Source organism: Chiloscyllium plagiosum, unplaced genomic scaffold, assembly GCF_037043375.1.
Source record: "Chiloscyllium plagiosum isolate Xiang-an unplaced genomic scaffold, Cpla_swu_hap1 HiC_scaffold_8, whole genome shotgun sequence".
NCBI classification, from domain to species: domain Eukaryota; kingdom Metazoa; phylum Chordata; class Chondrichthyes; order Orectolobiformes; family Hemiscylliidae; genus Chiloscyllium; species Chiloscyllium plagiosum.
In genome coordinates this window covers 117,155,485-117,182,995 of record NW_028270146.1, presented here as the reverse complement: position 1 = coordinate 117,182,995, position 27,511 = coordinate 117,155,485, and the positions used below count along the sequence as shown (strand labels likewise).

Genomic DNA, 27,511 nt, shown 5'->3' with positions numbered 1-27,511 from the left:
TTCCCAATATTAAACAGTGCTGTAGTGATCCTTGAATGAACTGTTGATGTTAAGGTTGTATCTGAGACTCTGCGAATATTTCCTTCAGTGAGAGGAGGGACTAGTTCTCCAAGTTACACAACTGAAAATAAACTTTTCTCCAGCATTGTTGCTGAGTCGTATTGTTTCTGCGGAGGCGGTGGTTATAGTTTGCAGTTGGCTTTCCACCAACTGGTCAACAGTGAGACAAAATATCTTTGATCCACTGCAGAAACTCCATCTGCTTCCAGTAAATGAAACTGGGAACTCAAGGACCTTTTCTGCAGTCAGCTTAATTGCTGCCAACTATTGTATCTGGCCGATTAAAGGGAAAATGAAACAACTAAAGTCCAACCAAACAAGCTATATTTTCCCATTTACTCACAATGGACACATTTCCCTTGGCATTTATTCTTTAAAAAGGAAAGTCCCTGAATACAGCATTCACTGTATGACTATCAGAAAACAGGACATTGAATGCAGTGACGTTCTGGTTAGTTCAGCCTGTTTACTGAGTATCTTTAAAGCTCCTGAATATGAAGTTAATGGATCCAAAATCCCACATTGCAGTAACATTTGTTATCATCTCAAAGTAAATTAACAAAATTGAACTGGTTCAAACTCACATCACTTGTTACACCATTCTCTGATTCATGCATCTCATTAAAACTGAGTGAGCCCTTTATACATGGTTAACACTGGTGTAGTGTAACAGCGAATATTTGCTGACTTTTATGAGTTAACTGCCCTGTCAGAGTTATCAATGAGCAGAGAAATGTACTGTTTATAACCTACATTCGTGGTAATTATTACTGTAATACTCTCTAATTTAACCAAACATTCCTGATGTACCCAGATTGTTACATGCAATGGTTTAGACGTTGAGGATTTAAAAAAACAACTTATGGACTGTCTTGTTCTAGTTCATTAGATGCTCTTTCAAAAGTTTACCTCGGTGTTATGTATCACTGCGGACTCACATTTTGTTTCTCAGGCACACAGCTTTCCTTTACTGTGCATTTTAGTGTCGGAGCAATTTGAAAAAAAAAAGATGCAGGGAGAGACATTCTGCAATGTAAGGGGGTGCTTCTAATCTCCGGGTCCGAACTGTTTAGTGACATACACTCACATTCTGAACATAGTCACTTTAGACATGCTCCACATTAGGTTGCCGAAACTGAATTTAGAAACGCAGATTAGAAATGGTATGTTATTTGGTAATGTGAGAGAGACTTTGAGTGACAGCAAATAAAGTCATTCATTTTATTGGCTAATAATATTATTGAAGTTCTTTTTAGCTTTATCTGCTTGTGGTGGAATGTAGGATTAAAGGGAGTTAACTTCTAATTGAATATTCTTAATATAATCACTTTGGACACGCTCTGTTGCCTAAATTGAATTCTGAAATGTTTCATATGAATTACATGTTATTTTGTAGTGCGTCAGAGACTTGCAGTATCCAGGGAAGAAAAACTCAACTGTTTTATTGGCTGGTAATATGTTTGAACTTTAACTTTAGTTTTATCTGCTTGTGAATGAATGTAGAAATAAAGGGAGCTAACTTCCAGTTGAATTTGTTTTTTTAAAACAAAATACATGCAACTATCATGTGAAACAGACCTGAAGCTACTCAAATTTACTTCCAAAGAAGCTATTCAGCAAAACCACTATCCCAAGATGTGTATGTGTCCATGTTTAAGCAGAACCTGATGTAAAGACATGATCCCATGTGTGCGGGCTGTGCAAGCTGTTACCAGGATCCCGTCTCAGCCTCCAGCAGGAAACCAACACGCGGAAGCTGTAAGCCTGCCCCTTCCGATGGCCATATAAATCCTGGGCACTAGACCGTATTTTAACACTCCTGGGTCGGCTTTGTTTAGAAAGATCTTGACAGAACCGCTTCCCACAAGTTATCAGAATGACTGTGTCGACACTTTTTCTCAGTCTGTTACTGACTTTCTTATCATGTGAGTGTTTTTTGTTCAAGTCTCTCTTTGTTTCTGTCTCAATGTTAGTCTACCGCAGGAATGCAAAACACTCAGCCATCATGTCATCAGCATTAATGCTCACGGTTTATTTGTTTTCTTTTTTAAAGGTGTCCAGTCGGAGATTGTTTTGACCCAGCCAGAGGCAGAGACTGGCCGTCCCGCAGGCAGCCTGAAACTGACCTGTAAAACCAGCGGGTTCGATCTTAGCAGCAGCTACATGAACTGGGTCCGACAGGTTCCCGGACAGGGTCTGGAGTGGCTGCTGTACTACTATAGTTCATCCAGCAGTAACTATGCACCAGCGATTAAGGGTCGATTTACTGCGTCCAAAGACACTTCAAACAACATTTTCGCGTTGGACATGGGGAACCTGAAGATCGAAGACACCGCCATCTATTACTGTGCAAGATACCACAGCGAGAGGAACCAGGGCTGGACCCATTCAAAAACAGCTCGAGGGAACATTTTGTCAATTCCACCATAAACAGACGGTCAGTATGAGTTTTAAATGCAATTATACCAACTGCGATCTGAAGCAGACCTCAGGCTGCCTCTTACAAAACTATCAAAGAGGAAATGTACCATTTAAACTAGCAAACTGCTGACACAATGGGACAATGTTTTGGGCATGTCAAATGTACTGCTAACACTTCCATCAATTAAATGCTCGGACAAAATGTTAGTTTCAATATATCTGGCAACTCTGGAAATCACTGCTAATTGTTATGTCAACTATGGCATTCATTCTAAACATGATCAGTACTAAATGGCTCTTTTAAATGAAAACTGAGACCTGGAGTAAAGAACAGAGAATGAGTGTACTGGTCTACATCATTGTGATACTACAGTGGGTCACAGTGTTGTGCACAGCGACATCCTCATACAAAAACCACTAACAAGTGTTTATCTCAAATTGGTGATTTCTATCACGGCAGGAGCGAGAAATAATGTGAGATGCAAGTTAAACGCAATCCAGTAGTGCTAGTTTGTACAAATGTATAATTTGTTTCTACCTTCTTCATGTTGATTGTCAAGTTAAATACAGACCAAACCTGGAAAAGTATTCCAAGCTTTCAAAATACAATGGATCGTAAAAGCTGGAATCATGCACCGAATCATTTTTAGAGGAGTCTGAATCACTGCTTTCTAGGAAGTGAAGAAATTCTCTGCATTTTACAGTTTACAGTCTGTCATAGTATTTGACACAACGTGTCTCACAGTGATACAACTGGGGTGACACTGCAATTATGATCAATACAAAAACCTATTCAGCCTCCATTGTTTGAAACTAGTCAGTGATTACTTCTACAAACCATCTTAACCTTCAGTGCAGTATTAGTTCTGTGCGGTTTTATGCCAGTATCACTGTTTAATTTGTAGATGTGTTGGGTAATTATTGATAGACCAGTTTTGGATTTTGAGAATCAGCTCATGTGTTACTCTGTGAAGTATAAAACAGTATTAAAATTTATTAAGAATGATCAGAATTCACTAGCGCAATTATGTGATGAAGATTTATCGTGACTTTATTTTGCCTGTGGTTCTGAAAATTTAAAATGATGGTAGATTTTTGATTTGTTTTATGCAGAGCTAGTTATTGTGTGACCCAGCCCAGAGGATGTAACACTGTGACTATCTTGATTACTGGGGCCAGGGGACCATGGTGACAGTGACTTCAGGTAAGACCCTTGAACTTTCTTAGTGACTTTTTAAAAACTTTCTATTCATGTGACTAATTTCTGAATTAAATGAAACTCAGATTCTGTGCTGAGTTTGGTTTGGTTCGGATTGATTTTTGTTCAGACTGATTACAGACTTCAGTTAAGGCTCAGCAAATAGTTACAATGGGGATGATGGAGTCAGTTACTCGGTGTATCTCTTTTTTTATCAGATGGGCATTCTGTGTGGCTGGGTTACTTGAAACACCTAATGTCTTAATCAGTCAGCTATAAATAATGTTTAATGTTAGTAACACCCTGACTGTGAGTTTTATTATCAACAACAAACGTTAAGAATTCAAAGATGTTCGAGATATTACCAAACATGATTAAAATATGCTAAAATATCATTATTCATTTCTTTAATACATGTTCTTACCATGATTCTATTTTCACATTTAATTTGATAATTTTGTTGATGACAAGCAGGTTAGAAAGTGTCATAAAACTTTCTTGCGGTGCTGTATTTCATTCTGTTGATTAGATTCTGAGTTTGTTTTACTTGATTCTGTTGAATTGATTTGATTGGATTTTGGCTTTGCTTTAGTTGATTCGGTTGAACTGTGTTGATTAGATTCTGACTTTGTTTTTCCTTGATTCTGTTGAATTGAGTTGATTGGATTCTTATTCAGTTTGTGAAATTGATCTGCATTTTCCTGCTTTCTGTAACTGGTGTTTTCTTTCTGGTGAGGAGATTGTCTCTCTGGATACCTTTTCATTACCAATATTTGTGAAGTTCTTTTGTTTTTCATGAATCATTTCTGCATTTGTTAAACTTATATGACACATTTTTCTCTGCTTGATTGAAAACATTTGTAACGGTCTGAAAAACAACTTAAGGCAGAAACCCGGAAGTGTGAGAAATGAAAAAAAAAACGAGTTTTTAATGCATTGACTTTTTTTAAAAAAAAATTTCAGTTCTAATTGTAAGCTTATAGTGTTAGGTTAAAGGGGTAAATGTAAGGGTATGGGTGAGTTGCGCTTCGGCGGGTCGGTGTGGACTTGTTGGGCCGAAGGGCCTGTTTCCACATTGTAAGTAATCTGATCTAATCTAACTGAATTTTGTTTTGAGTAGCCTCATTCAAAATAAAGTTTGGGACGAAAATCTGAAACTACAGAATTGATCAGATTATGTAATTGATACTAACTTAAAATTATAATGTAGTAATATTTGTCCATTCAGTAATTTTGTTTTGACCATGAAGTGATTAATCAATATATGCCTTCAACCGCTCTACTGTGCGCTGCACAGGATTGTCACGATCAAGAAGGGTGTGCAGGTTGGAAATAAGTTGAACTGTTGCCAGAAACGTTACAGCTTTAAGTGTTAAGTCCCCTCACAAACAAGGTTGCTGTTATGACTTGTTATTTCTATTCAATTTAATCATTAGTTTGCTGGATTCTGAGCAGTTTTGTTAGACTTCAATGTGTTTTTTTTGTGAGGTTACATCATGTTCTTGGTTCTGTTGAAACTGTTTGCAGAGCTAGTTCTGCTACAAACACACCGTGTTGTGATCTGGTGATCGTTGATCTGTTGAGGAGGGACTGTGCTTGGGTAACATTAAATGTGTTATATTTGGGAAACCGTTTCTGGTTTCTACATTGTTTTTGCAATGTTAACACGGTTGGTGACAGTGAACTGCTCCAGGTTCCTCATTCAATGCATTCAGCATGCGAGGTGAAATATCATAAAGCCTATTATTAAGTGAAAGACAAATCGCAAATGTTTTAGAAATGAAGGGAAAACAGATACCTTCACATTTATTTTGATAATTTTGTTGATGACAAGCAGGTTAGAAAGTGTCATAAAACTTTCTTGCAGTGCTGTATTTCATTCTGTTGATTAGATTCTGAGTTTGTTTTACTTGATTCTGTTGAATTGATTTGATTGGATTTTGGCTTTGCTTTAGTTGATTCCGTTGAACTGTGTTGATTAGATTCTGACTTTGTTTTTACTTGGTTTTGTTGAATTGTGTTGATTGGTTTTTGAAATTGTTTTATTTGATTCTGTTGAATGGAATTGAATGGATTCTGATTATGTTTCATTCAAATCTGTTGTTTTGAGTTGATTGGATTCTGTTTTTTTCCCTTGATTCTGTTGAATTGAGTTGATTGAATTCTTATTCAGTTTGTGAAATTGATCTGCATTTTTACTTAAAATAAATAATTAAGGATTAATCTAATCCATGCTTTACAATCCAAATTCAGAACTCAACTATCTAGTTCAATCACAAGGTCTGTCTTTAAACAGTTTGCAAGTCATAGAGAAATATAAATAGAATTTCAAAAGTCTAATGTTCGAATAGTTCTTGCTCTTGAGCAAAAATGCCATGTCTGTGTTATAATTGATCAAGAAACACCTTTCAATTCCGCTGTACACTACATACATATTTTTCTGACTGGAAAAGATCATTGGCAAAGACCATTTGGAAATTCTGCTCAATTCTATGAAGAACAGGTCAGTTTCACTGCTTTGATCAGTTTCACATGTAACTTGAGTTAATTAATTGTTATGTCCCTGATTAAACTGGATTTGCAGGATAAAAATAAAACATTAACTGAATTATTTAATCTGCACAGTGCTTTAGGTGTTGCCAATCTGTGCATTTTAAATAAATAGTTACATTTTACAACAAAATATCAACTGAAGAGTCATTCTTTAGGAAACAACTGCTATAGTAAATTATGTGACCAAGGCCAAATTTCGAATTACTTAAAATAATCCACCCATGAACTCGCAGGGCAGCATGGTGGCTCAGTGGTTGGCACTGCTGCCTCACAATGCCAGGGTCCCAAATTCGATTCCACCCTCGGGTGACTGCCTGTGTGGAGTTTGCACATTCTCCCTGTGTCTGTGTGGGTTTCCTTCAGGCACTCTGGTTTCCTACCACAGTCCAAAAGTTGTGCATGTCAGGTGAAATTTAGCACAGCCATAGTGTTCAGTGATGTGAAGGTTAGGGTGCATTAGTCGGAGTAAATATAAATTAGGGGGAATGGGTCTGGCTGGGCTACTTACTGTTCAGACGGTCAGTGTGGAATTGTTGGGCCAAATAGCCTATTTCCATATTGTAGGAACTCTATTCTTAAAATCATGGGAGTGCTTGCTGCAAACGCAGAGAATTCATTTTACATCGATGTGTTCAGACGTATGCAGAGTTCACAAATTTGCAGAAGACATGAACTAGAGGGTAACAGAGCACATTGTTTATTCAGACACTGAAAATAGAGTAATATTTATTTTAATTTATATACTTGACCGATTTATTGCAATGTAGCGATCGGAAGGAATCTGCTCACATTGTCACACTTAACTAATCATTTAGATTAGATTTCCTGCAGTATGTATCGGGCCATTTGGCCCAACAAGTACACACCGACCCTCTGAAGAGTAACCCAGCCAGACCCATTCCCCTACTCTATATTTACCCCTGACTAATGCACCTAACACTATGGACGATATAACATGTGCATGCACATCTTTGGATTGTGGAAGGAAATCCACACAGACACAGGGGACATTGTGTAAACTCCACATAGGCAGTCACCTGAGGCTGGAACCGAGCCTGGGTACCTGGATCTGTGAGGCAGCAGTGCCCACATTTACTTAGACAACCGCTAAAGTGGGCAACTCCAGACAGAAGCATGCTTTCAATTCATACCTTTTTAAACATTTTCGTTCATTAAAAGCAGTTAACAAAGAAAATGACCTTGCCCTAATTCCTTCAACAGAAATGCTTTCCACACTGGAATGCAGTATTGACTTTATGCAGTGCATGCAAAATCTCCACAATTCGAGGAACGTTTTAAGAATATGTAAAAATAATTTAGAGAATTATCCATTTCCTCCGGATATGGGCTTTAATTGGCGATATTTCCCACCTCAATAATTTTGTTAAATACAATGACTTATTAAGTTTATTAACTCAGTGGTTATTTATGTTCTTGTGAACGCATTCTCGTTCACATTTATCCACTAGTTAGTTCCTCTGATGAATGTTCAGTTACAGTGAATATATTTGACGTGAGGAGTTGAGCAATGTATCCTCTAGGATTAAGTCTGTTGTACAGTTTGTTTCAGTGCTATCTCTGACTAACTTGTCAACAGTCCTGACCATTTGTAAATTGTCCAGTTCGGATACCTGAATCTCAGACAGTTCAATTTCATCTCGCGCTTCAAAACCACTTTTATCTGCCAGAAATACAATATTCAAGGGCTCATGCCCGAAACGTCGATTCTCCTGCTCCTTGGATGCTGTCTGACCTGCTGCGCTTTTCCAGCAACACATTTTCAGCAGTTGCTAAAAATGAGGGAAGCTTCATTCCTATTATATGATTAAGACATAGCTCTGTTCATTCAGTGAAAACACAGTCAAATCACACAAAAAGAAACCATGATTCGGAGATGCCGGTGTTGGACTGGGGTGTACAAAGTTAAAAATCACACAACACCAGGTTATATTCCAACAGGTTTAATTGGAAGCACACTAGCTTTCGGAGCGACGCTCCTTCATCAGATGATAGTGGAGCGTCGCTCCGAAAGCTTGATTGCTTCCAATTAAACCTGTTGGACTATAACCTGGTGTTGCATGATTTTTAAAAAAGGAAACCATGTCACCTTGTGTAGACACACAAGTGCCTCAAATAATTTTCAATTCTTCCAGTGGTTGTTTGAATCTCTAGACAGGTGTGGAAGTATTAGGCTTTTTATCTCGCCTTGAGAAACCAGTTGTCATCAGTCTATTTGAATTGCTGAAGTTTGAGTGGCATTAGCGCATTCAAAGCGCTGTTAGGAAGTGAGTCCCATGGCTGTGATTGAGGAAGAGGAAACGGGCAGGGAAATAGTTGAGAGTCTGATTTGGAGGAAAGCTTTACATGCATGCGCGCCCTTATCCTCAAGGATCACAATTTTGGAACATGCTGCCGAAGGGACATGTCAGCATGCAAAATGGAAGCTGAAGAAGGCACCTCGGCCCCTCTGGAATGCTATTCCATTCATGGGATCATCATTAATCTTCCCAACACACCGATAGCATTGAACCTGATTGTTTACTGTTCAGAGCTGGAAATGTGTTGCTGGAAAAGCGCAGCAGGTCAGGCAGCATCCAGAGAACAGGAGAATCGACGTTTCGGGAATAAGCCCTTCTTCAGGAAACGTCGATTCTCCTGTTCCCTGGATGCTGCCTGACCTGCTGCGCTTTTCCAGCAACACATTTCCAGCTCTGATCTCCAGCATCTGCAGACCTCACTTTCTCCTGTTTTACTGTTCAGCAAAAGCATGGTGAACCTTTGGAATTCTCCACCACAGAAATTCATAGATTCAAGACTCATAGATTCTTGAAAGCGTTGCCTCAAGTACCTAGTGTGTTGAAGGTGTTTGGCACATGTACCTTCATTGGTCAGAGCACTGAGTGCAGGAGTTAGGGCTTCATGTTGTAACTGTCCAAAACATTGGAATCAACTGCCAGAGGAAGTGGGAAATGCAGAGATAGATCCAACGTTTAGAAGGCATTTGAACAGCTACAGGAACTGGATGGGTCTGGATGGATATGGGCCAAAGGCAGGCAGGTGGAATTAGTTTAATTTGGGAACTCTGGTCAGCATGGATGAGCTGGACCAAAGGAACTGTTTCTGTGCTGTACGACATAATGATGCACTGACATTATGGTGGAGTAGGCTCAAAGTTGGAAGGTGGTGAGCAAGTGAGGGGCTAGATTGGGCATGTGGGAGAGTTTGGGCTGGTAGGCTGTGAGGTGTTGACTGGCTGCTGGGTAGGCATGCATGCACTCTGTCTGGCAAGGTGGCATCAAGGTAAATGGTAATGGTCACAGGATAATTTGGTCGAATTGTGCTTGGTAGGTGAGGGGTAGTTTGAGCTGAAATGCAGGAGCTCTGTCTTTGCCAGGCTGGTTTATGGAGAGGTGGACAGGATGCCAGGCTGGTTAGTGTAGAGGTGGGCAGAGTGCCAGGATGTTTTGGGGGTGGAAGGTCACTGTAATGAAGTGACAGGTTGATGTGTTGGTCAAAATGCAAAGCTCGGAGTCTGGCAAAATGGTAGGTGGTAAAGCACAGATGGGAAAGGAGCTAGGATGCAATGTGCACAGGTTGACTTGGGTAAGATGAGAGGTCAGTGATCAAGGGCTGAGGTCATGTCTTGGGTAGTGGGCTTTTGTCAGAGGTTGTGAAAATGATGGTGCCAGGTCCAGTCAGGGCCAGATTCACCATGGGCCAGGTGCAGGGCGGCAGGAGTGTAAATGACTGAAAGGAATTGAGATTATATGTCCATCTGGAATATAGAACATAGAACATTACAGTGCAGTACAGGCCCTTCAGCCCTCGATGTTGCGCTGACCTGTGGAACCAATCTGAGGCCTATCTATCCTACACTATTCCATTTTCATCCATATGTTTATCCAATGACCTTTTAAATGCCCTTAAAGTTGGCGAGTGTACTATTGTTGCAGGCAGGGCATTCCATGGCCCTATTACTCTCTGAGTAAAGAAACAACCTCTGACATTTGTCATCTATGTCCTCTCCTGCTAGCCATCACTATTCAAGGAAAAAGACTTTCACTGTCCACCCTCTGTTTTTCTTTTATGTCTCAACTAAGTCACCTCTCAACCTTCTTCTCTCAAACAAAAACAGCCTCAAGACCCTCATCTTTTCCTCATTAAACCTTCCTGCCATACCAAACTACATCCTGGTAAAGCTCCTCTGAACTCTTCCAAAGCTTCCACATTCTTTCTATAATGTGGTGACCAGAACAGTACACAATACTCCCAAGTGCGGCCACACCAGAGTTTTGTACAGCTGCAGCCTAACCTCGTGGTTCTGAAACTCGGTCCCTCTATCGATGAAAGCCAACACAAAGTATGCCTTCTAAACAACTCTATCAAACTGGCTGGCAACTTTTAGGGATCTATGTACATGGACACCGAGATCTCTCTGCTCAGCTACACTCCCGATATGGATTGCCTTGGATGTGTTTCGTGTGATAGGGGTTGTGTGTTCCGGGCATGAATGGGTATATAGCAGGGTAGGGTTTCTCAATGTGAGTGGAAATTTAGGTCTAGACAGAATAAGTGCAGTGGTTAGTCTGAAAGATGAGGTTTGGTGGTGAACTGTGTATCAGGTTGATATTTATTAAAGTTTAACATTACTTGTTAATATCTCAAATCATATTTACGTAAATACTCAGCTGTAACACTCCAAAGTCTCTGAACCTTAATGGTCCTCCATTTTTCAGAGGCCTCCAGAATTCAGATAATTGTAAATTAGATGTTTCAACTTCCAGCCAATTGGCATGAGTTCAGCCGTGACAGCCATCCTCCCCGTCCCAGTGCTCAGCTCCTGCCTGTGCTGCTGCTGCAGTGACCTTCCTCCCAGAGAGAACATTCTGCCTTACATTGATAAGTGAGGAAGGCTCACTGGGCCTGATTTCCAAGTATGGGGATGGCAAACACGGGGGGACACAACTTTAAAGTGAGGGGAGATAGGTATAAGATAGATGTCAGAGGGAGTTTCTTTACTCATTGAGTAGTAAGGGTATGGAATGCTTTGCCTGCAACGGTAGTAGATTTGCCAAGTTTCAGTACATTTAAGTCGCCATTGGCAGGCATATGGACGTACATGGAATAGTGTAGGTGGGATGGGCTTCAGGTTAGTATGACAGGGCAGCGCAACATCGAGGGCCGAAGGGCCTGTATTGCACTATAATGTTCTATGTTCTATGATTTACTCTGGTTTCTCTCCGGGGGTACTGCCAGCTGTTGGGTATTTCCAGCAGCACGGTACCTAGTGGGGCAGCACGCTGGTTCCGTGGTTAGCACTGCTGCCTCACAGTGCCAGGGACTCAGGTTCCATTCCAGCCTCGGGTGACTCTCTGTGTGGAGTTGGCACCTTCTCCCCATGTCTGTGTGCGTTTCCTCCCACAGTCCAAAGATGTGCAAGCTGGGGGAATTGCAAATGTTGTTCAGTGATTGGGAGATTAGCTGCATTAGTCAGGGTTAACTGTAGCATAATAGGGTAGGGGAATGGGTCTCAATGCGTTACTTTTCAGAGGGTGGGTGTAGACTTGTTGGGCCAAATGGCCTGTTTGCACACACTGTAGAATTTCGATGAATCTGCATTTCCTTGTATTTTGTGAAACTTCTCTGCTCTTCACAGCAATCCAGTGAAAGTGTCAGTTGGTGAGATCTTCAAACAGTTACTGGGGTGGGATCAGGATGTTCTTCTTCCGAAATTATATGGCAATGGTCAAGGTTGAGGGCATGTTTCTAAAGAGGGAACCAATGATCATGATCAGCAACTGGTAGGAACCAAAAATAAATCCCAGTTATGCTGTAGACTCAGCGGGAGCATACTGGCAAACGTTTACAGCTGAGGATACATTTGGGTAACTGGTAAGGTCAAATGAACAGAAACTAACATGCTCAATTGGTCATTCTATTGTAGAGACACCATCTCCCCCCACGCTTTATGGCCTGGTCTCCTCCTGTCAGGAGCACAACACCGGTTCTGCGATCTTTGGTTGTTTGGCGATGGACTATTCCCCTGACGTCACCAAGGTAACCTGGAAGAAAGGAGGGGAGCTAATCACGACTGGATTGAAGACTTATCCATCAGTGAGAAACAAGAAGGGAACCTACACCCTGAGCAGCCAGTTAACCCTGCCCGAGTCAGCAGTAGGTTGCCCCAGCAAAATCTACTGTGAGGTTCAACACAGCGGGTCACACAAGAGCAAAGAAATGCCATGTCCAGGTACGTGTTGTGGAAACTGAGATAAACAGAGCATCTGGGATTAATATGAATAAGGCATTATTTATAACCATTTTCACAGAATCACCTTATACAGCACAGGAAAAAAGGCCCTTTGATCCATCCAGTTCACGCCTATCAATAACAGCCACCTAACTATTCCAGTCTCATGTGTCAGCATGTGTGACACATGCCTTGTGTGACTTGCCCTTGCAAGGATGCATCTCAATACTTCATACTTATTATGAGGGGCTCAGTTTCTACATGACTTATAGGTGCTGAGCTCCAGGCTAACACCACCCTCTGTTTGATTTTTGTTTTCCCCTGAGATCCACTTGGAACCTCCTGGCCTTACCTTCACCCTGTGCCCCTGAGGCATTGATCTCTCCATCAAGGGGAAAGGTTTCATCCAGTTTACCCTGTCTTTGCCTAAAATAATTCTAGACATCATGATAATCTTCTCCCTAATTCTCCTCTGCTCCAAGGAAAACCCCTGTCTATCTAATCTAGTTTCATAACTAAAACCCTCCAACCCAGGCAAGATCCTGGCAAATCTCATCAATACTGCCTTCAGTGTAATCACATTCCTTTGATTACATGCACACAACGCTTCAGTATGGCCTAACCAGTGTTCTATTAAGTTCCAGTATCATCTCCCTACTCTTCATTGACAATGTCTCGGATAATAAAAGCAAATATCCTCCCACCTTCTTAGCCTCTTTATCCAGACAACATAGTACTATAGGGGATCTTTGGGTACGTACACCAAAGATCCTCAGTCCTTTCCAGGGTTCCACTATTCAAAACGTCATACCTCACAGATTCGTCTGCCGAATTACATCACCTTACATTTATCCAGAATAATTTCCATTTGCAACTTCTCTTCACGAACAACCAACCCTTTTATATCATCCTGCATTCTAAAGCCATTATGCTCATGACTTAACAACATGACAGTTTTCATTTCATCTATGAATTCACTGGTTAATCCTCCTAAATTTGAGTCTCAATCATTGGTATGTAAGAGAAATAGCAAGGAAATCAACACCAATCCCTACAGAACACCAGGAGACATAGATTTCCAGTCACGCAGACCCCCGATGACTATTATCCCCTGCTCCCACCACTCAGCCAGTTCTAGATCCAATCTGTCAAATGAACTCGGATCCCATTGGCTCTGATTATTGCTATCATCTGGACATCGAGTTATCTCTCTGAAAACTGCTATCAAATTGTCACACATGACTTCCTCTCAATAAAACCATGCTGAAAATTGTAGATTTATCTTCCAAATGAAGACTAATTTCACTTCTCAATAGTTTCCCTACCACTGAGACTAGCTTGACAGATCTGTGTTTTCATTATTTATCCCTTCCTTCGTCCTGCATAACAGTGCAATGTTGGCTGATCTACACTCACTTGGCACAACTGCTGTGGCCAGACAGGAATTCTAAATTATTGTCAGCAACCCAACTATTTCATCCTTTGCATCGCTCAACCGCTTGGTATACTTTTCATCTGCCCTGGAAATATAACCACTTTTCATTCAGCAAGACAACACAGAACATCACATCATGTGTCCTAATTTCTGAAAACTACATCACAACACCCCTCCATGATTTCGGTCCCCACATTGTCCCTCTTACTAGTGAACACTGACACAACACATTCGTTTTGACCACAACCTAATCCTCCGGCTCCACTCCAATAATAACACTTAATGGGCATTACTGTTTCCTGAATAATTCTTTTATTATGAATGAGCCTGTAACTTTTAAAAATATTTCCCTTTATTTTGACTGCTATTATTTTCTCATGGTCCCTTTTGCTCTTCTAATTCCTTTGTCTTTCAAACTCCCCCTTGTACTCCATACTAATTTCTATTGTTTTGAGATTTCAGTGTAGACCGGAAGCCTCCCTTGTTTCTTTTTATCTCATCCTCCATGCCCTTTGGTGTCCAGAGCCCGCTGCATTCTTGGTCCCACACAGTGGCTTCCTGGGAAATGACCTCCCTGTGATTTTCCTATCTCTTTCTTAAATGTGTCACACTTGCTCTGACTCGGATTTACCAATAAGTGTCAGCTTCCAGTACACTCTGGTCAAGTCATTACCTGATCTTACTAAAATTGTCCTTCCCCTTTTCAGAACTTTGGGCCAATTTCTATTCCTTTGCAGTACAATCTGAAATCCAACTGATTTACGATCACTGTCTGCAAAGTGCTCCACCATTGATGTTTTACCCACTGGGTCGACTTCACTCCCTAAGGTTAAGTTCAGGTTCACACCTCTCTTGCAAGGTCTGGATTCAAATTCTCTGTATTAAACACATACTTTGTTAAAATATTCTCCTGGGGGCATTTTCAGAATTGTGTTCCCTCTAAATTTTTGACAAAGTGAATATCCAAACCTATGCTGAGGAAGTTCAAAACCTCTTTTCTCATTCCTCTATTTAATTTCCACGTCTCTGAAATTTGCCCATGTATTTGCACTTGGTCTTTTGGACCTATAGTAAGGTATATCGTGCTCTCCCAGTAGTTATTTTTGCTGTATTTTGGTTTTGAAGTACTGTCCATTTGCCTTTGTTCAAGGAGGTATCCATGATTTCATTTCTCTTTACCGCCTAAAATACTCTTGTCAGAATTGCGACAGAAGCAACATTCTGTACCGCACATCCCCGCCCCCACCCTTTTCCATTTTTCCCTGTCTCACCTGAAGGCACTAAATCCTGGAATATTGAATAGCCACTCCTGCCCGGCTCTCAATATGTCTCCGTGATAACAACCGTATCATTTCCTCATTTATGCCGGTAATTCATCTGCCTTGTTCATCAGACTCTGTCATTAAAACGAATACCATCCAACGTTGCTATCTCCCTTCTGATGTTACCGGCCTATAGTTTCTATGCCTCCTTGACTCCCTTGCTGCGTCCTATAATTTTAGCCTTTCACATTGTCCTGCTGATCCTTCTGTGTGGATCCCAGCTTCTCCAGCAATCTGCACAATTATGATTCTTGTATCCATTAACCACAAGAAACCTTGCTATATGAGGACTGATTGTATTTGTTCTGAAATTCGTCAGATAATTTATGCGATGTATTTCCTAAAGATCTAGATATTCTCCAACCAACTCTTCTCCTAACTGTGAGCTCCAGTGAAGAAATCGCAAGCAGCAAGTTTGCAACCGTCGTCTGTTCAATCATCGATTTCCATCCGAAGTCAATCTCCGTGATTTGGTTGAAAAATGGCCGACCCTTGGATTCTGGCTTCTTCACGTCTCCCGCGTGTGAGGCGAACGGGAACTTCTCGGTGATGAGTCGGCTGATGGTCCCTTCTGGTGAATGGTTCAACAGCGCGGTCTATACCTGCCAGGTCACTCATGGAGAGAACATTCAAAGTAAAAACATCACCGCACTCCAGGGTAAGAGACACAGACTGAGAGAGCTACAAATCACTCTGAACTCTGATGTGAATCAAACACAATAATTTATCAGGCGTAGTAAACAGCACGGTACAGCTTCTCATTTCCCAACATGCCACGTATCTCATATTAGTTTGAGTGTTACATTAGCATTGCTCATAATTCAGCATTTTGGCAAGACAGAAAAGCATGTTTCCTCTCTGTTGAAGATAGATATATAGACAGTGAGCTTTGTTAAATAGTTTGTTGCCTCACCATGCTGGGAGAGGTATTCAGAGTGCTGAATCCTTGCCTGGTAGCCGCTTCAAGGATAAGTTAGGGAGTGGAGGGGGATATTGGATAGATATCTGATTGAAACATAGAAAATACTGAGAGACTGAGGTCGAGTGAACGTGGAATAGATGTTTTGACTAGTAGGCGAGACTAGGACCCAAGGACACAGTCTCAGGGTCAAAAGGGCACCGTTTAGAACTGAGATGGGGAGGAATTTCTTCAGCCAGAGGGTGATGAGTCTGTGGAACTTATTGCTGCAGAGGGCTGTGGAGGCCCGGCCATTGTGTGTACTCAAGCCAGAGATAGATCGGCTCTTGTTTAGTACGGGGAGAAGGCAGGAGAATGGCTTTAGCCCGAAAGATCGATTTTCCTGCTCATCGGATGCTGCCTGACCTGCTGTGATTTTCCAGCATCATTCTGATCTAAACTCTGGATTGGCCGAACAGCCTTATTCTGATCCTCTATCTTATGATGTTGGAGTCTCAAAATGATGTGGTTAAAATATGCAGTGACCCTTACTTGAAAATAAATCAAAATGCGTTCAATGCTTCATCCCCTGCTCAGGAATGACCTGTTGGCCTTGGACATTGTACGACATCGAATTTTATCTGGTACTGAGCTCTTTAACTTCATTTATGGGATCAGACCACAGACCAAGTGGGTATCACATTTGATGAACTGGGATAAATGTGATCTCACTGAGCTTCTTTAAGATGCTCTCTGTAATTAGTGGATGAGGCAGGAGAATAAATTCTGGTGGGAATGCTACAATAGCGATGAATGAACGAGGAACTCGAGACAGGCTGATTTAGCCTGGTTTGGAGTGGTGATGTTTACACAGTGAGTAGTGGATGTCTATAAAATTAGTGTACATTTCCATCGCGTTTGTAGATTAATTTAAGACGCTTTTGTTTTTTTTTCTCCCCTGCTCTATGAAGAAATTAAAAACTGCAGCTTGGTAAATAAAGTGAAAGTACAGACCAGGTCTGAACTAACTGAATGGAGGGAAAGACTTAAGGAGATGGGGGTCCTTCTCGATATCCAATGCTGTACTCAATGTCTTGTTTTCAGATCTACTCCAAACTCAGCTCACGAGGAACAATGACATAAATTAGAGAATGACATCACACCAATAGCGCAAAGTATTTTTGATCACGTTAAATATGATGAACAGAATTTCCATGGCTGTTCACCGCTCCCGTAACACTTTAGAACTCTGCAAAGAGAATAATAATTATTTATTACAATTTGTCCAAAGTTTGGGATGTGATTTGGCAGTCAGCGTGACCAGCAGCACTTGCACCTAAAGGTTATGAACATGGAAATGAACTCATTATATTCAGTTTACTCTTGTCACAAGTATCAATAGATGGTCTTAAGTGAGAGACAAACTCCGAAAGAAAGATAATTCCATGGGTTACATGATGGTATCTTCGATTATTTTACTTTTTTCACAGGTTTCACTTGTTACAAAGCCAGTGTTCTTTCGGAATAATTACACAGGGTATGTTATAGGTAATCACAAATGCTTTCACAGATCAAAATACATCAACAATAGTAAGCATCGTTTCAACAATAGTTGGAGTTGCCATTTTGAAGGTGGTGTCTTCACCCTGTGAAGGAGTAATCTGAAGATTGGCTGTTTGTATCAGAAAGGGGCATTTTTCATTGACTTTGATTTTTGTTTCATAGAAGATACCGAGTGCCACCCTAACACCGTTAAAATCCTCCCACCGCCAGTAGAACAAGTCTTACTGGAGGCGACGGTGACGTTAACCTGCGTTGTGTCCAATCTTCCTTCTGGAGTCAACGTGACCTGGAAACAAGAAAAGAAGCCTCTGAAATCAGAGATTGCTGAGCAGCCTGGACAGAATCCCGACAGCGTGATCAGCAAATTAGACATTTCTACTGAAGCCTGGCTGAGTGGCGTTACTTTTGAATGTGTGGTGTACCATCAGAATCTGCCAACTCCGCTGAGAGACTCCATCCACAAGGAGAAAGGTGAGCGGTGAGATTAAAACACAAAGCATCCCATGTGTAATCCAGATCCAGTTACATCAATGGCAGGCTTTGATTGGTAATGAACAAACACCATTGGGGGCATTAATGATGTATCTGAAGGCAGGTTAGCTAAGTAGCTGATTCAGAAAAAGATGGACCAAAGGATATTGTATTCTGATTAAGTCAGATATAGTGGGAAGAAGCCTGGGTTGTGACCTCACCATCAGCAATGACAGTTGGACAGAATGCCCTTGTTGTGGGCTGGAAACATGGAGGCAACTTTCACGTTAAACTTTCCTTTTTTACTGAACAAAGTGTTTTCTAAAGGAGCAGACTGAACCATACTGCTCCTTTAGAAAACGAAACTGAATAAATCCCAAATTAAAAATGGCTTATCTTAATATTTAGTGAAATTGTGATATTGGTTCAGGATGTTTTGGTTGATTTATGTTTGTCTCCAATATTCTGCAGTGATTAATCCGCTGGAACCATCAGTGTCGGTCCTCCTGCCACCAACAGAAGAAATCTCCGCTCAGAGGTTTCTCTCCCTGACCTGTTTAGTGAGAGGTTTCTCCCCCCGAGAGATCTTCGTCAAATGGACAAACAATGACAAGCCGGTGAATCCCAGTAACTACAAGAACACTGAGGTGATGGCGGAGAGCGACAACACCTCCTTCTTCATCTACAGCCTGTTATCCATTACAGCGGAGGAGTGGGCCAGCGGTGCTTCTTACTCCTGTGTGGTGGGACATGAAGCGATTCCATTGAAGATCATCAACAGAACAGTCGATAAATCCAGCGGTAAACCGAGTTTCGTAAACATTTCACTTGCACTGATGGACACTGTTAATTCATGTCAATAAAAATCTCAAAGTTGCATTTAATAATTCAACAAAAGTAATAAAGGTTTTTTTTTCTCCAGTTGAGTTAAATATTGAATTAATTGTTTCTCACTCTGACTTACATTCCATCTGTGTAGTTAAAGTGGATTATTAACAGGTCTAGGACGAGTGTCTTGTGCAGTTAATGTTCTCCGCTCACCCTTGGTCAGAGACAGAGTAAAGCTCACTCATTGCAGGATTCCGCCAAGTACCTTATCCATCCTAAATCCCTCTGTGACAAAATCTGACAATGTCCATTTTATGTCAAGGGTAGAGTTCTTGATTCCCCCGATTGGACATTTTTACAAAATTCATGTCAGTTTTAAACTGACACATTGCACCAATTGGAAATGTTAATTTAAGATACTTTAAAATTAAATTTGATTGGAACATGCCAATCGTAAAGGGTACAGAACAGTTTGAATGTAACCTTTGTTTCTGGGGATCTTCCAGGGATCTTGTGCCAGCGCATGAGTTGACAGAATGTATCTTCACTTTCACACCAAAGAGAATCGACAGATAAGTTGTCGTGGAGCAGAGGGGAGCGGAACGTTGAATGGTCTGTCCTCTTGCTCCGTGTGCACAGTTTTCATGGTAGATGTCCTCTGTAATGTAACCCAGTTACTAACAGGAACAGTCAGCTTCTTGCTTACTGTCCAAAGATTTAACATTTCCATGCAAAACAATACCTTTGAAGCATGTTAGACACGCTTGGCTCTGTTAACAAATGATTAACATTGATTCCCATAATCCAAAACTGGTGTTTGCATAGTCCCGGTTTGAATTCCATAGTTTTGTCTCAGTTTTCTGGAGCACATGGGATCAATTCTGGTATTCGAATACCTGATTACAGTTTGTTTCATATACAGAACACAAGTAGAAATTTTCTAATAAACATATTCAGAAATGTTATCTCTGGGGCACCTTTTCTCTCAGAGACAGAAATTCTATCACTGCAACAGAAAGTTGCTCATAAAACGCTTATCTCTCCACGACAATTGGAAATGTTTCCTACAACACCAAGGTCAAACCTAATTATAAGCAATCCATTAAAATTAGAACAATAAATTAGAATAATAAAAATTGCAGTCTGGTATAAGAACAGATGCAGAGAGATGATCGCAAATACACACGCAATGACACATATACGGGCTCTCACCTAAAGACACATATTTATGTGCACACTCAAATGTGCATATAGATAAGATGTCACACACACATACTCGCACAGAGCCACACATGCAAGTGATACTTGAACACTCACCTAAGCTCATACAAAACCTCACATACACCGAAAGAAAATCATTTGCACAAATGAACAGGGGTACTCACACAGAACCATGAGAAACATAGACACACGGTAACACACAATGGGCATGAATACATATACATTCATACAGCACAATGTGTACAGCACAATACACACATGAACACACAGATACAAATTCTGAAAATACGTCCTCCCACATGTCAACTCACAAAGGCACGTAAGTGCACAGAGATAAATATTAATATCATTATTTTCCCATTTTCAGAATCACAAACATACGATAACAGAGGCAGCTTAATTAGTTATTTTTTAACCACATTGATAAGCATACATACAATGTCACATGTACACACAAATTCAGAGTCTCACATGCAGACATACAAGTGCATAGATCAACAAATAGAGGGGCATTTATTCAATAAGGATAATGGGCACAAGCATCAGCAAGCATCCACAAACAATAGCACAAACAAGCTTATCAGGAGATGGTTTGGGAAAGATTGCCACACAAGCAGACATCGTCAGATAAATATAAACATCCATCAAAACATAACATTGCATGCTAACATTTATTCAGCATAAACATGAAAATAACCTAGTTTAGGTAGGATCTGAAACAGACACATAAGCACACATTTTAGATAGCACTAATGAAAAGTGAACACTCACAAAGACATTACAAGATAAGCATAGGCAGCAACGAAGTGGCATATTAGCATGATGATGCTTACACAATGTGAAAAGACCAAAATTTAGGTGCACAAACACATGAGCACACCAGCAGTAAAGGAACAGGAATATGTTTATTCATGCACAGACTCCAACATGGGCTAGAGTGAAGTAAGAGACTCTCATAACCACATACACAAACATTAAAGGGAAACCAAACACACCAAGCAGTAGATCAAATAAATTAAGGGACACACGTACAAAATCTTATTCCTCAATATACAGATCCTACAAACAAAAATATGAAGCAATGTCCTGACTGTGATGTCACTTATATTCACGATTTGCCAAGCAATTGGTCACCAATACATAAAGATGAGAATCACATTTGAACTTTTATTCAGTGATGGCCACAATTTTCAACTAAACCGCTGTCACAGCCTATATTTAAAATATAATGATATAATTAAAATAATCATTCGTAATAAGCATTCCTTAAATAATAATATCCTTAAATAATAGATTCAAAGAAAAATAATTCAAAATGTTCTGACATGAAAAATGAAGAAAGAACATGTGCAGTTAGTATTTGTAATTTCTTGCTGAGTCAATAATGCACTAATAGATACAGATAAGAGTCACATTGAGAAATACCTGACTGCTTTATGAAGATGTAATGGTCTCTAATTACATGACTTGGATGCAGATAGATCGATCTGGATCAATAAACAATCTAAATGCGTTTTCTCGGCTTTATATTCATAGATTCAATAGATCGCACTTGGATTGAAGACTATGAGGATGATAACAGCAACATCTGGACAACTGCTTCCACGTTCATCACCTTGTTCTTCCTGAGTATTTTCTACAGCGCTGCTGTCACTCTGGTGAAGGTGAAAATAATCACATCTTTCTCACACCAAGCAGCCCAATATGTTTTGTGAAATCTCTAAGTGTGCCATTGAATAACATTAAATCTGAAAGTCTCTGATCATAAATATCTGCGTCATTGCTTTATCTCTCTTTTTCAGGTTAAGTGAATGAGTTGTGGACCCCTTTGATTTTCCTGATCTGCTTATCAAGGTCTCTGAATTCCCATCTCCAATCTGTCCTGTTGCTGACTCTAACAATGAGATTACTTCAGTTTATCAGCGTGTAACTGAGACAATTATTGATGGATTTTCGTTTTTACTTTGATATCTTTGAGATGGTTGTGGTTGTAAGAATTTGTAGCTTCCCAGTTGTTTGAAGCCCATTTGTTTTGTTTTTATTTGTTCCTTACTCAGAATGGTTGCCTACCCTTTCTGATGAGCCTTTGTATACCCTTTCTTGTGACTGTTACTGATGTACAGAAAATTCCCACCTCACAGCGAATGTGTTCTCATCTCAATGTGGCATCCAGCCATTATATTCACTTCTGTTAGCTTTTACATTAACTTTTTGGATAAAAATGCTTTCTGAAATCATTAATAAATCTCGAATGAATATGCACTAACCTTGAGTTTGCTTAATTCTTTCTTCAAGGCCAGTCAGTAATAATACATTTTCCCACATCCCACTCCTTTCCCAGCCAAATACTTTCACTTGTTCTGTTTGGTTGTGTTTCATCCAGTCATTTAGTTTAATGCTGCGCTACCATGCAGCCCACTAATGTAAATGCATCTTTCACACGATATGCCTGATGGAACACTCCAGAGGCAGAATGATTCGAGAACATTTCCTCTTATGCACAAAGGGTCATGACCTCAGGTCACGTAATGATACAAATGAGAAGCCTCTAAAAGGCAGGCAACAGAGTTTGGAAGTTTACTCTACACTGTCTAAACTAAATGTACTCCCAATTTCGGGACAGCCTGGGTTAGTAATGCATAACTCGCCACCTAAAGCGCCGAACGAAACATGCATCAGCCAAAAATGTCAACATTCAGTCAGGTATTCAGACACAACACGTGCACAATCCAAGGGCGTATTGTCATAACTGGAGTTTTTCTCACACATAAATCTCATGGAGCACAATTCCTGGGATCTATTTGACACACCACACCTGTCAAATCCCAGGGAATGAGGCTGAGATCTATCTAATACAGGGATATTACTGAACAGCAACCCTCAAAAATAATAAATCAGAGGTCTATGTTGATCAGGCAAGGCACAGCTCATGAGTACCTGAAATATTCAGCCATTGGGATCCATATGACGCAAGACGGAATTGAGAACCAATCATAGCAACTGTTCACAGAGTCTGGAAACTATCAGCAGAGGAGAACATTCTCAATTTCTCAGAGTTGGTGAGGTGTATCATCCCGGGAATAGTGTTGTGAATCAGTCACGCATCCAATCTCATAACTTCGCATTTTTTCAAAAACATGGCACCTGAAACTAGATGCAATATTCCAGGTGAGACAAGAGACTGTTTTATTTCAGTTTAATATAATTGCTTTGTGTTTGTTCTCTACAGCATTATTGATGAAGTCGGGTTTATTTGCTCTTCTGTCCACGTGTCATGGTACATTCCCTGATTTGTGCACATACACACGGAGGATCCTCTGCTCCTTCACCCCTTTGGGTTTACACCCTTCCTATTGTATGTTCCCCTGAGTTCATCACTAAACAAAGAGGCACATCACACCTCCCTGAGACTGAGATCTATCTGACACACTGATATTAACAAATAACAATCCTCATAGAACAATACAGCACAGAACAGGCCCTTCGGCCCACGATGTTGTGCCGAACATTTGTCCTAGCTTAAGCACCCATCCATGTACCTATCCAATTGCCGCTTAAAGGTCACCAATGATTCTGACTCTACCACTCCCACAGGCAGCGCATTCCATGCCCCCACCACTCTCTGGGTAAAGAACCCACCCCTGACATCTCCCCTATACCTTCCACCCTTCACATTAAATTTATGTCCCCTTGTAACACTCTGTTGTACCCGGGGAAAAAGTTTCTGACTGTCTACTCTATCTATTCCTCTGATCATCTTATAAACCTCTATCAAGTCACCCCTCATCCTTCGCCGTTCCAACGAGAAAAGGCCTAGCACTCTCAACCCATCCTCGTACGACCTATTCTCCATTCCAGGCAACATCCTGGTAAATCTTCTCTGCACCCTCTCCAAAGCTTCCACATCTTTCCTAAAGTGAGGCGACCAAAACTGCACACAGTACTTCAAATGTGGCCTAACCAAAGTCCTGTACAGTTGCAACATCATTTCACAACTCTTGAATTCAATCCCTCTGCTAATGAACGCTAATACACCATAGGCCTTCTTACAAGCTCTATCCACCTGAGTGGCAACTTTCAAAGATCTATGAACATAGACCCCAAGATCCCTCTGTTCTTCCACCTCATTAAGAACCCTACCGTTAACCCTGTATTCCGCATTCTTATTTGTCTTTCCAAAATGGACAACCTCACACTTGGCAGGGTTGAACTCCATCTGCCACTCCTCAGGCCAGCTCTGCATCATATCTAAGTCCCTTTGCAGCCGACAACAGCCCTCCTCACTATCCACAACTCCACCAATCTTCGTATCATCTGCAAATTTACTGACCCACCCTTGGACTCCCTCATCCAAGTCATTAATAAAAATTACAAACAGCAGAGGACCCAGAACTGATCCCTGCGGAACTCCACTTGTAACTGGGCTCCAGGCTGAATATTTACCATCTACCACCACTCTCTGACTTTGACCGGTTAGCCAGTTTTCTATCCAATTGGCCAAATTTCCCTCTATCCCATGCCTCCTGACTTTCCGCATAAGCCTACCATGGGGAACCTTATCAAATGCCTTACTAAAATCCATGTATACTACATCCACTGCTCTACCCTCATCCACATGCTTGGTCACCTCCTCAAAGAATTCAATAAGACTTGTAAGGCAAGACCTACCCTTCACAAATCCGTGCTGGCTGTCCGTAATCAAGCAGTGTCTTGCCAGATACTCATAAATCCTATCCCTCAGTACCCTTTCCATTACTTTGCCTACCATCGAAGTAAGACTAACTGGCCTGTAATTCTCGGGGTTATCCCTATTCCCTTTTTTGAACAGGGGCACAACATTCGCCACTCTCCAGTCCCCTGGTACCACCCCCGTTGCCCTCAAAAATTATAAATCACATGTTGATTTCAATCAGGGAAGGCAGAGATTAGAAGTTCTGGAAACCCTGCTGCTTTCCATGTCCTTTCCCACAACCCCTCTATCAAACTTGATGCTCTTAGCGTTTCTTCCAATATCCTAACATTTTACCTTAAATTGCTATTAATAATTTTCTGTAATATTGCATTATAGACCAAAGCACAAGTTGAAACAACAAGGACTCCAAACACGGAACTCTGAGAATGTACACAATAAGGCACCCTACATTTTGAAACGGCAAACACCCGTTAACAAATGGTTAACAAATACAAAACAGCAGATGAGATTAACTTGAACTCATCAAAGTAAAAGGAAAGTACTCTGGAGGTAGAGCGGTGTAGGCAAGACCTGGGCACACAGAATGGAGTTCGATTTTAAAAATTCTTGTTTATATCCAGAATTTTCCTTCCACACAATGTAACCTTTTATTTCCCATCACCCAAGTCACCCACAGTATCTTTATTTTCAGCTACTAACCATCACCAGTAAATTGAATCATTTATGTTCAAAGCCCCTCCCACCATCAAAGGTACGGCACAAGTAGGAAGAGCTAGAAGGAGATTGGAGTCAATTTTTCTTGTGGTGAAACATTACTACTGTTCTAACACAAGGGATTTCTGAGGGATAGTCCAGTGAAGCTATGTGGATGGAACTCAGAAATAAGAAGGACATGATTACTTTGATGCAATTGTAATAGTCCCCCCGGTAGTCAGAGAGGAATTGAGTAACAAAAATGTTGAGAGATCTTATTTATATGTAAGAATAATAGGATTGTAATAATCGCAAATTTTAACCTTCCATACATAAAGTGGGACAGCCATGGTCTTAAGAGCTTGGATGGTGAGGAATTTGGTAAGTGCTAAAGTCAATTTTCTTCATTAATATGCAGATGTAACTACCACAGAAGGAGCAAACCTGACCTACTCTTGTGATATAGGGCAGGGCAAGTGACTGAATGGTTAGTAGGGGTGCTTTTTGGGGCCGGGGTCATAATTTGATTAGTTGTAAAATATCTATGGAAAGGATTGGCATTATATATAAGTTAAAGTTCTTAACTGGACTAGGGCAAATTTTGATAGTATGAGACAAAAACTTTCAAGCGTTGATTGGAGTAGACTGTTTGCAGCTCAAGGGACGGCCGGCATGAGTGAAGCTTTCAGAAGTGAGCTAATGAGAGTCGGAAGCGTGATGTTCCTGTTAGTATGAAGGTAAGGCTGGTAAGAGGAGGGACCACTGGAGGAATAAAGACATTGAGGCTCTGGGTCAGGTTAAGAATGAATCATATATTAGATATAGATAAATGAGATCAAGTGAATCTCGAAGAGTACAAAAGGTGCAGGGACATTGTAAAGAGGGAAATGAGGAGGGCAAGAAAGGAAAATGAGATAGCCTTGGGAGATAATGTTAAAGATAATCCAAAGAGATTCGACTAGTACATTAAGAGCAAAGGGGTAGATCATAGAGTCATAGAGATGTACAACTTGGAAAAAGATCTTTCAGTCTCACGTGCCCATGCTGACCAGATATCCTAAACTAATCTAGTCCTATTTTCCAGTACTTGGCCCATATCCCTCTAAACCCTTCCTATTCGTATACACACTCAGATGCCTTTTAAATGTTGAAATTGCACCAGCCTCCACCGCTTCCTTTGGCAGTTCATTCGATACACACCATCCTCTGCATGAAAAATTTACTCCTTACGTACTTTCAACTTTTTCCCCTCTCACTCTAAACCTATACTCACGAGTATAGGTTTAGATGAGAATCCACCCACCACAGGGAAGAGATCTTGTCTATTCACCATATCCATGCCTCTGATGATTTTATAAACCTTTATAAAGTAACCCCCCAGCCTCCAACGCTCCAGGGAAATCAGCCCCAGCCTATTCAGCCTCTCCCTATATAACTCTACATGGCTGTGAATATGTATAAGCCTAGAGGGATGGCTTCATAAATCATGCTGCATTTTACATAATTGCTGTTTTTTTTATTATCATTTAATTTAAAATGGAGGATGGGTGCCTTTTCAATTTCATACCAGTAGCACAGAAAGAATTGGGGAAATAAACTGTAACAAAAAAGAAATGGACAAAAAGTTATTGCACTACAGATAATCTCACCATATCATTCGTGTAAAAAATAATTCCCTGCTTTGACCTTGCAGATAATAGAGTCTATTAATTAGTCCTGTGTTTGTTATAATTTTCATCTATCTGTCATTCTACATTTAGTTGTTATAGTTAACGTGTGGATTACTGCACCTCTCTAAAAATTCAAAACATAATAAAGTAAAACTGCAAATTAATATTGTATCTAATTATGACAAAAAAATTAGCAATTCAATAACATCAAATTGGAAAGGAATGTTGAAATGTA

General features: G+C 40.6%; 1 long non-coding RNA gene and 1 gene segment (V, D, J or C); one reads left to right on the top strand and one right to left on the bottom strand.

Moving 5' to 3' along the window:
- Window positions 1–1,835: 1,835 nt before the first annotated feature.
- LOC148149532 (Ig heavy chain C region-like) lies at window positions 1,836–19,092 on the top strand. The segment is given in 7 exon segments: window positions 1,836–1,985; window positions 2,114–2,432; window positions 3,645–3,685; window positions 12,177–12,482; window positions 15,586–15,897; window positions 17,863–18,171; window positions 18,643–19,092. Coding segments are annotated over 7 exon segments (1,728 nt in total).
- On the bottom strand, window positions 4,322–12,275 carry LOC148149533 (uncharacterized). The gene is made up of 3 exons (XR_015758002.1): window positions 12,151–12,275; window positions 6,741–6,905; window positions 4,322–4,558 (listed from the first exon to the last, which is right to left on the bottom strand). It is a non-coding gene; the product is annotated as an uncharacterized LOC148149533 (long non-coding RNA).
- Window positions 19,093–27,511: the final 8,419 nt, after the last annotated feature.